Raw genomic sequence first — 14,585 nt, forward strand, 5'->3', positions numbered from 1 at the left:
GCAATCCCTGTGTGGCTGTGCTGCCAGATTCCCAAGGGACCCTTCAGCCACCCCACAAGGCACTTTACCAGGTTGCCTGGACACCCACCAGGTGATGCCCCATCCCAGCTGGGACACAGGGAAGGGATGAAGCTCTCTAGAGAGGAAAAGAGCTTTCCAAGGCCAACTCTGTGCTCAGCACCTCTCCTTTCCCCTTCCTAGTCTCAATCTTCCCTCTCCACTCCAGCAAACTTCCCAGAGGGGCTGGGGCCATGCTGGGTGGGACAGACAGACAGACAGACAGACATCCTTACAGCCGTTGAGGGAGCCCTCATAGCCAGTCGTGTGCAGGGCTTCTCTGCTGCTGGCTGAGCTGCGAGGGGGTGTCCAGGGGTCTGCATAGGAGTTGGACCGAGCCTTCATCTCCTCCCTCAGGATCAGCCTGCCAATGCCACTCTGGATCTGGGTAGAGGAAGGAAAGCCACCTCGCACCCCTCCTTTTCCTGCCCAGCCCTCCCTGCCTGCTGGCACACCATGACAGGGCATGGCATCTCCTGGCATGGGCTCAGCATCTCCCATCTGCTCCCCCACCCCTGAGGATGAGGTGCCGGGGTGGGGAGCCTCGGTAAGGGGGTGTACTCCCGCTCCTTCAGACCTGGGCTGGGGGTGGCCAAGGTCAGGAGAGATGGCACAGGACAGCAGGGACAGTGGTGGCCCCTTCTTGTGTGGCAGAACTAGGCTGAGCCTCCTCCCCAAAGCCAGCCAGGGGTGGTTTGCTGTCGGCTCTCCCTTGCCAGGCTGTGGGCAGGGACATCACTCACCTTGTGCATGCCCCGGTCGTACCCATCCTCCTCACCACCTGACGAGAACCTCCGGGCCCGGGGGGCTGCAACGAGACATGTGAGGGGGTCAGATGGGGCCAAAAGTGAAGGCAGGTACAGAGGAGACACTCCCAACTGCATGGGAATAGTTGAGTCCCAGGGACTCCCACGATTTTGGAGGTCACTTCAGGAGGTACTTCAGCCCAGCCCCACCTTCGGGTCCAGACGCAACTGAGAGCAGAGTTCCCTCCCAGGAAATGGCTGGGTTTGGGGTTAGGGGGCAGGAATGGGGTTTCCTTTCTCGCAGTCCAGCAGGCATTTATTACCTTTGGGTGAGCCTTGGAAGGGCCAGTACTCCGACTCGGAGTGGTAGTACGGATCCGGGGAGTAGGCCGGGCTGTACTTGGATGACTGAGCGATGTCTTCGCTGGTTTTGCTTTTGGTGGCTGCAGAGGGGTTGTCTGCAAAAGGAGCAGGTAGAGCTACAGTGAGGGCTTGTAGAGGTCCACTCTGGGATGAAGGCAAATCCTCTTCCCTCCCCAGTGACTGCCAGTGATTCATGGCTGGGACGGCCTGTAGCAGAGCTGGGAATAATCAGCTTTCAAACTGCTGACACCTCCTCGAGACAAGGGTGCTGAGGCAGATGGTGGGGACAGTGACAAGCAGAGGGGCTGTCGCTGATGTGGTTGGGAAGGGACCCAAATAGCTGAGAGCCCATGGCACCACAAGCACTGACTCCTGCATAGAGCTCACCCCAGTCCCAGTTCCACCAGTGCCACCAACCCCCCTGTGCTCTCCTGTCACCTGTAACTGAGAGAGGGGATTGAGGAAGGCTCAGTCCCAGCAGGCAAAGGGCTCTTAGGGTTACTGCCAGGGGAAGGTGGCAGTGGGCTGTGCAGGAGGGAAGGAGCAGAGGAGCGCTGGCAGGGGCTTGGCCCCCGTGGCAGGGACACACACAGATTGAGCCTCAGCAGCATAGGTGAGAAACCCAGAGGAGAGTCCTGCTGCACCAGAGGCCAGGAGACTCAGCAGGGGAAGGAGCACCAAGGACAGGAGGTGTAGCAGGCCATCCCACCACCTCCAGCAGGCACAGGGGACCCAGCCAACAGCAGGTACTTACAGCAGGAAGAGCAGCCAGCAGCGGGGCAGTGGGAGTTGGGCAGGAGGGAAGGGAGAGCCCAGGGAGAGAGAGGAGACACAGTTACTGCTGGGGGGAGCTGCTGTCCCTCTACATGGAGAAGCAAGCAGGGACAGTGCAATCCATCCCCACTGAGAGACACTAAACACCCTCCCCACCCGGCAATACCCCCCAGGCCTGTTTCACCCTGGAACATCCATCCAGGATGGGCTGTGACTTTTCTCCAGAGCTCCATGTGAAAATACAAATTACCTTTTTCATCACTTTTCTGAGGCTGCTCTGGCTTCTGGTCTATCAACGGCCACCCTTGTCCCCTCTACCACCCCAGCATGGCCTTGCTTGCCCTCCCACATCTACCCCGGTGTTGCTGACAGCCTACTCCTCCATCCCTCATAACAGGGATGTGGTCCAAAGCTACATCTTTCTCCCACTGAACCTTGCACTCGCTGTCCAGAGGGGAAGCAGGAGCATCAGACCACCAAAGCCCAGCAACCAAACATCCCATTCTGACACCTGCCCTCATCTCCCACCCTGCCCCTGGACATGACTCAGCTGGACCGAGCCCCACGCTGGTCCTGTCCCCGTGGGGACATGGGGATGGACATCGCAGCAGGCAGATCGTACCGTGGCGCTTGTAGATGGGGGGCTTCCGGTAGATGTTACTCTCGCCGGCAGCTGGTGGAAGAAGAGAGAAAGAAAGGGAAGAAAGAGGGGAAGAAGGGGAAAGGGGAGGTCAGTGTGGGCCTGCTGAGAGTAGACAGGACAGAGGTCCTGTGGGAGACACTATCCCCACAGCCACAATTCCATCACAAAACCGCCTCCGGGCCCACTTGTCCCACGGGAGCGCAGCTCCAGGCCGGTGTGCCGGGCAGCAGGAGCGCGGTCCCGGGCTGCCTGTGGGCAGTGGTGAGCAGAGGCCATGCAGTGAGCGCCCAGCGTCAGCATGCACGGGTGCGGCGGGCACAGCCAGAGCCGCCGGCCGCCCCTGCCAGCCGGCAGCGAGGCACCACCGCTCGCCCTGCGGCGGTTTCTCGGGGTGCCAGCACCTGGGAGAACCGCCTGCGAGCTACCTGGGGTGAGACAACATCAGCCAAAGCCTCTTTCCGCAGCAGAGAGAGAAAAGAGCGAGTTGGGAGGGAAAGCGAACTGGAGCCTGGCGCCGAGAGCTACAGCCCCCGGGCAGGGGCCAGGCAGCAGAGCTGGCGGAGCAGGGAGGGGGCCATCCATAAACCACTGACCGGCAGCGGGAGGGCAGGGCAGGGCGGGCAGCGGGGCCAAACCCTGGCAGGGATAGGATGGGAGCTGGGGACCATGGTGGGGAGCCTCTGAGTGTCCTCATAGTGCTGTCCCAGAGCATCAGCTACGCACTGTGGAGGGTATCACACTTTGGAGGAGGATGAGGGCAGTGGGAGATGCCTGCAGCTCAGTGGGGTTATCTGGGGTTCTGACCCCCCTGCGTGTGCTGAAGGACAATGGGCAGCTCTGCCTGCTTCCCACCCCACTCTCCGTTTCTGCCCGCTCCGTTCCCATTCCCGTGGGCTCTGTGTGGCCGGGAGCGGGTGGTGGCCCTTACCTGGTGGCCCCCTGCAATCCCTGCAGAAGGGGAGCAGGCATCTGGCAAGCCCAGAAGACTCTGGGGGGAGGGAGCGGCGGGCCCTAGGGGGAGTATAAAATAGTCATCTGTAGCGGATGGGTGTGGAAAGGCCTCTGGCAGACACGCTTCGGCTGGTGGTCCTGGGGGGAGGCAGGGGAGGGGGCAGGCTCTCACCAGGGGACTCATCTTCGTGTGGGGAGTGGAGGAAGAGGGAGAAGAGGGATGTTGCAAGGATCAAGCAGACGCCGGGCGGCTCTGGGACCTCCGGGTGGTGATGGGGAGGGAGGAGGGTTCAAGCTGCAGGTCCTGTTTATGGATGGCCTCTACCAGGGGTAGATCCTGCTGCCAGCTGGCTCTAGGCAGGCGGCGGAGCTACGCATGCGACACAGCGGGGACGGCACATGCGGGCATGCCACAGACACGGCGCTTCCCCAGGGACCGGGGCGCTCCAGAGCCTACCTGGGATGTGGAAATGCTTGGGTGCTTGGTATGAGGTTGGAGTGGAGGACCTCACATCTAACTGGCTATAGTAGGGGGAGCTGCGCCCACTCTCGGTGCCTACGCGGTGCCGAGCAGAAGCAGCCGTAAGTGACCGAGAGAGAGAACAAGAGGCAGAAGAAAATGAGTGTTAAATGCAGCGGTGTTAGAAGAGCAGGGGTGAACCATGTGGCGGGGGTGACAGGGACGTGAGCCGGGCCGTGATCCAGGATGGGGAGTGATGGAGCAGGGGGAGATTTCCCGCATCTCCGGAGGAAGATGGGATGCAGAGGAAACCCCACGTGCAGGTGCTGGTACAGGACAGCCAGCTGCCCCACCGCTGGTGACAGGAAAGCCGAGCGTACTGCAGAGACAAACGGTGACAGACCCTTGGCGGTGAAGCGCTGGGGTTTGCAGGACCTCTGGACTTACTGACCTCAGGTCTTCCCAGTCGTTCCTCCCCAGCTCCAAAGGACAGGAGACATGGCACAGGCACGCTCTGCTTCCCCCCGACATGCTCCGGGGTGTGCGTGCATGCACGAGTGCGTGTGTAAGGACCTCCCTTACAGCACTGGCTGGGCACAAGCACTCTCGTGCACACCCCTCTCACAGCTACCAAGACAGCTGAAGGGCTCTTCACCAGACCTGGAGGTCACCTGCCTCCCCAATCCCTATCCTCCATGAGCCCCAGCTCAGGTCTGAGCCACAAAGCCTTCTCAGCCTCTCCTTGCTGCTCGCAAGACAAGAGTCGGGGGAACCAGAGGATGCCCAGAGCAGAGTTGGTCACTGCCTCCCTGATGGACACCCCCCCGCAGGCCTCCTGCCTGCTTGCTAGAGGAGAGACCACAGAAGTCTCAGGGACATTTTGGTGATCCCCACTCCACTTGGGGGTCTGAGCTTAGCTCAGCCTGGGGTTGCAGCTGAAATCCTCACCTGAGCGGTAGAAATGGTGGGGGGACCTGGGGATGGTGGGGGACATGCCCTGGCGGCTGTAGGTGGGGGAGTCGATGTAGCCAGGGCTGGAGGCTCGCCTCTGCCGCGTGTCAAAGCTCTCATAGATGTCCTGGGGATGGGGAAGGTGTGGAAAGAGTGGTGTTAGAACTGGCAGGAGTTAGAACTGGTGTTAGAACTACGGATGGGAACCCCTGTGCCTGGGGCAGCCCGGGAGGGTGACACTATGGGCAGTGCATGTCCTGGCTGGAGGGGGTCCCCACCCTGCACTGCCTCCCCTGCTGCCAAAGCACAGGCAGCAAAGCCCAAAGTTTGAGACCAGGTGACAGTGTCCAGCCAGAGGCTTTCTGCCTGGAGATCATCTCCTTCCCCTGTGCTTGGTTCTGCACCCCGGGTCCATTGTGCTAGGGAGGGATTGCACCCTGTTCTCCTCAGGGCCTGAAGGACAGGACTCTCCTGGACAGGGATCCCACCCTGGGGCAGCCAACAGCTGTGGGGGATGATCAGCAGAGCCCCAGCTGTCCCTGGGCAGAGGGACATCCTGGAGCAGCAGCAGGTGACAGACCCCCCAGTGCCCACGGGGGCATTACCTGTGAGTATGGGGAGAGGGTCCCCAGGGACTGGAGGCAGCAGGAGGCAAAGTGGGAAGGAAAAGAGAGAGAGAGAGACAGCACATGGTTAAGAGGAGCAGTGACAGACCAGGATCCCACAGCAGCTCATTTTCTCCAAGTTACAGCTGTCAGGCAGTTAGGGTGGCTGGTGGTACAGGACACTGGGCAGGGAGTCCCTGGCCAAGACAGAAACTAACATGAGGAAGCAGCAGCCTGCACCCCTTCTCAGAGACCTCAGTGTGGCAGCTGCAAGGGGGGAAGGCAGCTGCTGGCCCCTGGGTGCTCCACAGTGGGCCATGGCCATGCTGCCTGCACCATGCTTGCAGGGGCTGGAGGAAGCCCGGTGTGGGACAAAACCTTGGGGCTGGTGATGTAAGAGATGCTCCTGCTGCTGGCCATCACCAACTCCTCTTCCAAGACTACCTCAGATGCCCCATCTCTGTGTGAGCTGCTCAGACCTTCTTCTTCCATGGACTTACTGAACTCATCCAGCAGTCCCAGCCCGCCTGGGCAGGCAGGACAGTCCCATGCCATGTGCTGCTCAGGCACCATCTCATCACACTCTTGTGGAATCGCACTGACCATGCCCCTTCCCCTGCCTGCAGGGCCAGCACCAAACAGGGCAGCCCTGCTGTGCTCCAGGGGTGCTGTGCTGTGCTGGGTGGACAGGAGGACTGTGTGCCAGGGTCCAGGCTCTGGGCTGAGCCTGGGGATTGTCTGTCCCTCCAGCCCGGAGGGATGCACATGTGCTGCTGTGTGAGCTCCTCCTCCCCTGCTGTGGGCTGTGATGGGCTCCTCCCCTGCCACATCACTCCTCCCACGCAGCACTATCCCTGCAGTCGGGTCTGTGACTGGTAAGGTCACTGGTGACTGGTAAGGTCACCGGTTTCTTTCTTACTCTACAGCAGCAGCATCCACGTTTCATTTCCATTTTATTTTATTTTCAGCCCAGGCCCTCTTCTTGGTGGCGATGAGCCTCCAGGAGGGATCCTACCCTTACACCTGCCTCCCTGCAGTATTCCCACTGGAGTGAGTGAACCCACACACAGTTCTCCCCCAAACTGGGGCCTGGTCCCTGTGCATCCCAGCACTGGGCATATCAACACTCAGTACCTCCCCATAGCTATATCTCTCCAGTGTCTCATCCGACGTGTATCTGTGATAGGGCTCGTAGGAAATGAGGTCAGGACGCTGCACTTCATAGATGGCTTTAATCTTGGGAAGAGCTGCCAGGTCTTTGTAATTAAGGATCTCATTATCCACTTTAGCCTAGGGAGAGGGAGAGACAGAGACAGAGAGACGGAAAGGAAGAGGAGGAGAGAAGGAAGGGAAGGCTGGAATGCACAGTGTGGAGCAGGCAGAGCCCACCATCACCCCAGCAGCAGGAAGAGGTAAGAGGAGATGCCTGAGAGGCAGCAGTGGGTAGGGGCAGAGGAGCTGGGAGGGTAGGACTGTGCCCCTCTGAGTGCTCCTGATCCGTGCCAATTGCACTGGTGGCACAGCATGGCTCTGGGGCAAGGGGACATGGCTTGTCTGTGCTGTCCCCAGCTGTCCCCAAATTGTGGGCTTGTCCCTGGGGGACACCTCACACTGAAGAGCAGCTCTGGAAACTGCTGATCCCCTCCTTGGGGCCCTGGATGAGGGGCAGAGCTGTACTTACGCAGATGACACGGTTCGGGGAGCCAATGCTGGAACCAGGCGGGGAGATGGAGGTTTCCGACGTCCTTCTGTGCTGTGGAGGCAGAAAGGTGGAGGGCAGGTGAGAGCATGGCAAGGAGGGACCCCCGAGCAGGAACATGCTGGGTACAGAAGCCAAATAATTGGTTTGGGGGCAAAATTTCACTGAAGGTCCAGTTTCTTTGCACTTTCACCTGCTGCCTGCCCGTGCCCACGGCTGTTCAGGCTGCCCTGCATCCAGCTCTCAGGGACAGATCTGGAGTGGCCGGGCAAGACCCCTCAGACAGCTGTTCCCATGGCCAGTCAGGATCAGAGAGGGGTGTGGGCACTGTGAGGGGACTGCTGTGCCCCCTCCCAGGCAGGTGTCCATTAATAGCCATGGCCACCCACCATCCTCTGGGCTGCCTCGGGAAGCCACTCCAAGCTTGGACACTGCCACAACAGTTCCCCTCTTGCAGGGACCTGGGGGCATCACCTGGGATGTGCCACCTCTTAAGATGCCCCTCACCCTGCTGCCTACCTTCAGCTTCTTCTCTGCTCTGGCCGCCTGCTTGCAGATGGGGTGCCACACTTCAGAGCCTGCAATGCAGCAAAGGGAAAGTGTTTCAGCTCCACACACTGCTCACCCCGACTGCCAGGGATCATCCAGGTCCCCCTGCCATGGGAGAGTCCCATCCTGTCCCTGCCACCTCCAGCAGTGCCATAGGAACACGCCTGGTGGGAAGCCGCAAGGCACTGGGGACTGTGTGTCTGTACTAAGGAATGAAACAGCTCCCAGGCACTGAGGAGCAGTGGCCAAACCTACTAAACTGTGACAGGCAAGCAGGGGTTGCTGAGAGAAAACAAGCCCTCCCTCTGCGCTGGAAACAGCCCCTAAAACAGGTCTAAGGGGATAAGCTCCTGCCAAAACCAAACCCAAACCCTCCATCTGTGCTGAGTGAAAGCTTTACCCCTCCAGTGCTGCTTGCCAGCTAACCTGGACTGGGGGAGCTGGGGAAGGACCACCCTCCCCTGGGGCTGGGGAGAGCAGGGAGGCAGGCACCCTGCACCCATTCCAGGCTCTGTGCACTGGGAGAAGGCCAGGGACACATCCAGGCATGCCCAGCAGTGCCCTCCAGCTGTGCAGGGAGACTCACAGGGAACAGAAAGCTTCTGACGAGGAACAGTCTCCTCCAGCTCAGCAGCAGGGAAGGTTTCACAGAGAGAAATGATTGCCACCCTAACCAGGAAGAGTGCAGGTGCTGGGGAGCAGTGGAGGTGGGGGGTTGGTCTCTGGCATTGCTGAACAAAGAGACCCTTTCAGTGCCATAAGGACTCAAACCCCAAAGTCCCTCCAGCCAGGACACCCACACAAAGTCATGCTGGTCCACACCCCGACACAGGGCTGGGGGTCCCTCCTCACCCCTACCTGTGAGGTACATCTCCTCTCCTTCTGTGAACATCTGGTGGCAGCGGACACACCTGGCACAGGTGGGGTGGTAGTGCTTCCCTCCTGCCTGCAAGAGTGAGCAGAGAACAGGGACCCCTGAGCAAGGCAGGACATGGTGACCTGCTCATGTCCCTGAGGGCGAGTGACCCTGACAGCCCTCACTGCTGCAGACAGTGACAAGGTGAATGGGACAAAACTGCCTGAGGTGGCCTTGGAGAACTTCACATCACACGGAGAAAACCAGAGATCACTTCATTGTGAGTGTTTCTGATCCGCTGGACTCCAAGTCAGACCGTGAATTTTCTGATCTTGAGATTTCCAACACACAGGAAAGCAGGACCAGGAGGAACCAAGCCCCAAGGGAAGGTACCTTACAAACCCTAATCAATCATCCCTGCACTCTGCAAATAGCCAAGACCCTCTGCAGCAGCACTCAGCTAAGCAGCCGTGCTTTGCACCAGCTCTTCCTCTACAGCTTTGAAAAAAACCAGCAAACTTGGCACAGGATGCCACAACAGGGAAGCAGTAAAGGGAGAAGAAGGACCCCAGAGAAAAACCTTGCAAAGCAAAGGTTTCTTCTTGCTGCCAGACCCTCCCTGGCTACCACTGCCAGCTCCTCTCCCTAAAGATACTTTTCTCCTTTGGTGGAGCGATGCCTAAACTTCAGTGCTAGTGACATGCTCTTCCCCAGCTGAGAGGAAGCTGGGCTGCTCCTTTTGCTCTTTGACAGCTTAAATTGGGAGCTTGCTCCCCCTCAAAGTGTCTCCTAGCATTTCAATTATAGGCTCACTTTCTGGGCTGGGAGCCCAGAAAAGAACTTTTTACTCCTATAATAATCCAAGAGGAGAAGAAGAAGAATTGAAGGTGGCAGAGGGAAGATGAGGCTCTCGTTGACAAAGAAGGGGGGTTATGACAGAGAGGGCTGGAGCCAGTTTGAAACAGGAAGGATCAACAGGGAAATCTGCTGCAAGGCTAACTGAGAACCTGTCCGTGGGTTGCCCATAGAAATCAGCCTGGAATTAGTGTCCTTGGGGTGCAAATGGCAGCCAGTGGCCTTTCCCCTCCAGTTTATGACAAAAATGAGTGGAAGATTTCAGTGCAGGCAGGGGAAATGAGTTTGGGCCCCTCTTCCTTTCTTCCTTCCCCCATACCTCTCTGAATCTGGGAATGGTTTAGTGCTCTTGGACTCTGCCAGTATCCTCAACAGCTTGCAGTGCTGACAGTAAGGAAAAAACCCCCATATATATCCATCTTTTCCTATCTGCTGTCACAGGTCAGACTGTGCTAAAAGGGATGCTTTACAGATCAGGATGTGGGTGTTCAAGGCCAGGTTGGATAGGTCTAGTGGAAGGTGTCCCTGCCCATGGCAGGGTGTTGGAACGAGATGAGCTTTCAGGTCTCTTCCAACATAAACCATTCTAAGATTCTAAGATGCCATTAGGAGGGAGACTGACTGCTCCTCTGTGGTATGTACCAGCCCAGTCCCAACTTGCTTGTCATCACAGATCTCTCCAAAAGCCACCCAACATCCCAACACCCAGCACTCCTCCTGAGCAGCAACTCTCCAAACCATGCACAATTTTGTATTGTTTAATGTTACAGCTTATACAAGGCTGGTAGAGGCTGCAAGGGAAGAGAACTGCTTGTTATCACTTGGGTCCCTTAAAGACTCATTAATCATCCAAGCCTGGCTGCACAGCTTAGAGCAGTTGGGAATGCCTGAAGGCTGCTGGGATAGCATGAGAAGCCTCCTTAATGCCTAAAATTATTTAAAGGCACCCTTTCCATTTAACACTCTGACAGAAAAGACAATTAAAGCCTCTGGACTCAGAGATGATTCAATACTGTGAGCAGGCACATACCAGGGAGGGTAGGGACTGTGGGCTGCATGGCCCCTGAGCCTGGAACAGATGCCCCATCCCTGGAAGTGTACAAGGTCAGGTTGGGCGGTGCTTGGAGCAACCTGGGATAATGGAAGGTGTCCCTGCCCACGTCAGGGGGTTGGAATGAGGTGATCTTTAAGGTCCCTTCCAACCCAAACCATTCTATGATTCTATGACAGGGGTCTCAGGTCCCCTCTGACTCCTCTCACCCACTTCACACACTGAACATCCCATACCACATAACACCCCCCCTTGTACCACACACCCCTGTACCACAAACTGCACTTCTGGGTGGCTGAGGGTGCTCTATCCCAGCACGGGGCTATCAGGAACCAGACTTCCCAGGGGAGAAGCAGCAGGGATTTGATGTCCGGGGAGCCTCTGGCTTTGTTCTGTTCCGTTCAGACATTTGCTGATGAAGTGACCCCGTGATGGGCAGCCGGCCCCTGGCAGCTGCCGCAGTGCTGAGCTCATGCTCCCAGCAGCCAGTGCTGGGACTAAGTGCTGGGAGTCAGCAGAAAGCCTTCCCAGGCAGAGGCAGCCCCCCAGAGAGGGGGAAGATGCTGAAAGGTTCCTGGCAACTGGTCCCAGCTTCAGAGAGGCTCCTTGGAAGGCTGGGTGTTCCCAGGGCAGCCCAGCCGGCAGGACCAGAGAGGGTGATGGTTTCTTGGTAGGCTATGAGTGAAACAGGCTGGAGGTGTCCTGGAACAACCCTCAGCAGGCTGGAGACCTGCACAGTCAGTCACCCAGCCCACAGCACCTGTTGCATGGCTCATTGTGGAGCCATGGTACCTCTGATTTTGGGATAAAGCTTCCTGTTGCTGCAGTCTGGGGATGACAGAGATGTGGGAGCCCTTCCCTCCTGCTCAGTTGTGCAGAAGGGGAGGTCTCTGGAGTGACTGAGAATGCTTTCAGCACTGCTGCCTCTGTGTCACCATAGCCCGGCTCTGTAGTATCATCAAGGGGTCTAAAAATCTCAGCAGGCTTCCCCCTGACATCTTTCTCTGTGCCTCCTGAGCCTTTGAGTTACCCTCAGACTGGGATTTTTTCCCCCCTGCATACACTGGGGTATAAACAGCAAGCATGATAGGACATGCCACTTCCAGGAGCAGGAGCCACAGGCAGGAGTGACCACCTGCCTGCCGGGAAGGACCAGCCCTGATGGACCTCTACCCCTTCCCAACAGAAACCCTCACTCCCCTCACTGGCTGTGCAGCCACCTTGCTGTGGGATCCCTGTGGAATCCCTGCATTCCTCTGTGGCTCTGCCAGAGCAGGTCCTACTGTCCAGCAATGCGATAAGCAAAGCCCCTCTGATTTGAACCACTGAAGAAGACCCCCTGCTCTGATTGCTGCCTTGCAAAGGAGTGTGCCATGGGGACTGCTGCCCATGGGTAGGGTGCTGCAGCCCCTCATCCAGGCTCTGCAGCGGGCAGCTCTGCTGGATATGTTTCCAAGGCAACAGGCAGGCTGCCGGCACATGGATGGGCTCAGAAGGCAGGCTGGGGTGAGTGTGCTGGGGACATCCAGAGCCAGGCATGGCAGCAGCTGTTTAAGGCTAATGTCCCCACATCTTGGGCTCCAGACATGTCCCAGCACATCCAGGCCATTCTGGCTGTTTCCAGAGCTCAGGCATCCAAGCCACCTCTCTAAAGCTCTGGTGCTCCCTCCCCACTCCCACTCTGCAGAGAAGGTGGTCAGGCTGTGTCCAGCAGGAAGAGCTGGGGCCTCCAGAGATGGAGGGTACCATGACACAGGGGCAGGATGGGGCAGCTGTGGTCGCAGGACTCACCTCCAGGACCCGGCCACTGATGTACCGGTCACAGGTCTCGCACTTGATGCCAAACTGGGCGTGGTAGTCAGACTCACAGTACGGGATGCCATCCCTGTGGGAGAGGGAGGAGAAGGGGGTGAGCAGCAGGTGAGTGGACAGCCCCTTGCTGAACCCCCAGCCCCTCGTGGCACAGCCTGGCAGTGCTGCCAGGAAGGTGGCACTCACTTGCTGATGTACTCGCCAGTGAGGATGATCCCGCACGTTTGGCACTTGAAGCAGCTGACGTGCCACTGCTTCTCCAGGGCCAGGAGGGACTGGCCTTGCTTGATCTCCTCCTTGCAGCCAGCACAGTCTGGAGGGACAAAAGGGTGGGGGGAGTGTGGCACCACGGCAGCATAGCAGGAACACCCACATCTGCTGGCCCACACCAAGGCACCCCCCAGTCATCTAACCTGGCACACCCCTCACATCCAGAGGAAAGCCCTGCCCAGAGGACTTTTCTAGGGATGATGCTGTTATAAACACCCAGCTCCTGAGATCACTCCAGAGGCAGCCTCTTGGGGATCATTTCTTTATGGAAATATGCCACCTCTGCTTGTTCCCAGCATACGAACCTGGAGGAAGGCTGGAGCTGGGTCCTCTGTGGTACTGCTGGCACCCAGCCACCCCAGCCACGCACCCACCGCAGCACAGAGCTGGGTCTCCCCATTGGGTGACAAGTTTGAGCCAGGGCCAGGGAGCTATGCTGTCCTGGCAGGTCCCCAGGGGCTCCCTGGAGGCAGGAGCAGTGGGAAGTGTCCGGCAGTGAGAGCAGCAGAGGAAGGGCTGTGCTCTCCGGCAGCCACGTCCGGCCCTGCCGCAGTATTTACGAGACTCCCTTCCTTCCCTGCTTCCCCTGGCTCCCATCAAGGCTGGGAGCAGGAAGCACATGGGCCTCGGACCCCTGACCTTGACTCTTCCTTGTCCTCTTCTCCCCGTGGGCAGCAGGTCTGCCCAGATGGGGTTTCTCCTTAACCCCCTCCCTGCCATGGCACTGCACAAGCAGCAGGAGCAGACAGGCTGTTCCACTCAGCCCATCCCAAGCTAATCTGTGCCAAGTCCCTGCCCACTGGACAAAGCTAAGGGGGGAGAATTTGTGACCCCTAGAAAAAAGCAGGCTGAGCCTTTTTGTCTCTCTGGTTTGGAGTTGCTTGCAGGATTGGAGCTGCAGGGAGAGGCTCAGCATCCTCCTCCTAGAGATGCCATCCCTACAGAGTGTACCAGCACGGGCTCCAGCCCACACACCTCCCTGGCCACCCTCCTGGGTGGCACTGCCAGGGCCACTGGTGCTGTGAGGGACACATGCAGGAGGCAGGCTACATCTGCCTGCAGCTGTCCATGAATAAAGCATGGTGCCCTCAGGCAACCCCGCTCCACAGGCCGGGGAGGAGCACTGGCGGGAAGGGGATGGGAAGGGAGAGGAAAGTGAGAGGCAGAGCATGTGGCTGCTCTTCCCCTGGCCCTGCTACAGGTCACAGTGGCTGCTGTGGGACAGGCACAGCCTGGCTTTGAGCAGCTCAGGGTGTGATGGAGGAAGGTGGAGGAATCCCTGTGCTCTGGCTGAGGCTCATTTGATCCCTGCTACATCCCTTAACTCCATCAAGGCCATGGGGAGAGCTGGGGGGAGGCAGCTTGAGGGGGGGCACCAACTTGTAAGTAAACCCACTCAGCCACCAGCACTACCACCATGGTGACGGGGTGACACCACAGTCTTGGTTCTGGCCCTGGACTGCAGGACTCTGCCTCAAGCACCAGGGTTTGCCAAGCATGGCATGAAGGGAAGGTAATCCCAACCGGAGCTCAAAAGCTGGGCCAAATCCACCCAAAAGAGCCTGTCCACTGCTTCAGCTGCATCTTAGCAGGGGTTCATCATGGCAAGGGGATGAATGTAAAAAGTCTTTCAGTACCTGCAAAGACAGCAATGCCAGTGCTAGGACAGCCAGGTGAGTAGTCCCAGGGTCTGCACTTGGACACGGACCTTGGTGCAGCTGAACACAAACCAACTGACTCAGAGCAAACCCAGCTCCAAAACCTCCCCATGACCTCAGACAGCACCCGACAGGGTGGTGGCACCTGCCCAGGTCACAAACAGGGCAAGGGAGTTTCCGAAACCAGCAGTGACCTGCAATCCTGGGTGGAGCCACAGGACTACCCTGTTCCTCCTCCTCCGAAACCTCTGTGAACGCCTGTGGCTTGTGGAGTGCTGCACACTG

General features: G+C 58.4%; 1 protein-coding gene across 7 annotated transcripts in view; it reads right to left on the reverse strand.

Annotated features, from left to right (window-relative positions):
• The window catches only part of ABLIM3 (actin binding LIM protein family member 3), a 54,924-nt gene that overhangs the window by 4,404 nt on the left and 35,935 nt on the right, over positions 1 to 14,585 (reverse strand). For 4 of the 7 annotated variants that reach the window (XR_007628567.1, XR_007628566.1, XR_007628565.1 and 1 more), the window contains exons 5-17: positions 12,559 to 12,685; positions 12,352 to 12,445; positions 8,657 to 8,744; positions 7,769 to 7,827; positions 7,232 to 7,303; positions 6,685 to 6,840; positions 5,551 to 5,580; positions 4,943 to 5,072; positions 3,992 to 4,090; positions 2,563 to 2,613; positions 1,127 to 1,246; positions 801 to 865; positions 294 to 441 (exon numbers count right to left, since the gene is read on the reverse strand). Coding sequence is in view for 1 of the 7 variants with exons in the window: in XM_050312018.1 (XP_050167975.1) it covers positions 294 to 441; positions 801 to 865; positions 1,127 to 1,246; positions 2,563 to 2,613; positions 3,992 to 4,090; positions 4,943 to 5,072; positions 5,551 to 5,580; positions 6,685 to 6,840; positions 7,232 to 7,303; positions 7,769 to 7,827; positions 8,657 to 8,744; positions 12,352 to 12,445; positions 12,559 to 12,685 (1,239 nt within the window). In the remaining 6 variants the exon portion in view is untranslated. The remainder of the gene's footprint in view (positions 1 to 293; positions 442 to 800; positions 866 to 1,126; positions 1,247 to 2,562; positions 2,614 to 3,991; positions 4,091 to 4,942; positions 5,073 to 5,550; positions 5,581 to 6,684; positions 6,841 to 7,231; positions 7,304 to 7,768; positions 7,828 to 8,656; positions 8,745 to 12,351; positions 12,446 to 12,558; positions 12,686 to 14,585) is intronic. The other 3 variants (XR_007628568.1, XR_007628569.1, XR_007628570.1) reach the window with 3 other exon arrangements.

Source organism: Myiozetetes cayanensis, unplaced genomic scaffold (genome assembly GCF_022539395.1).
Source record: "Myiozetetes cayanensis isolate MyiCay16 unplaced genomic scaffold, myiCay2020 scf17, whole genome shotgun sequence".
NCBI classification, from domain to species: domain Eukaryota; kingdom Metazoa; phylum Chordata; class Aves; order Passeriformes; family Tyrannidae; genus Myiozetetes; species Myiozetetes cayanensis.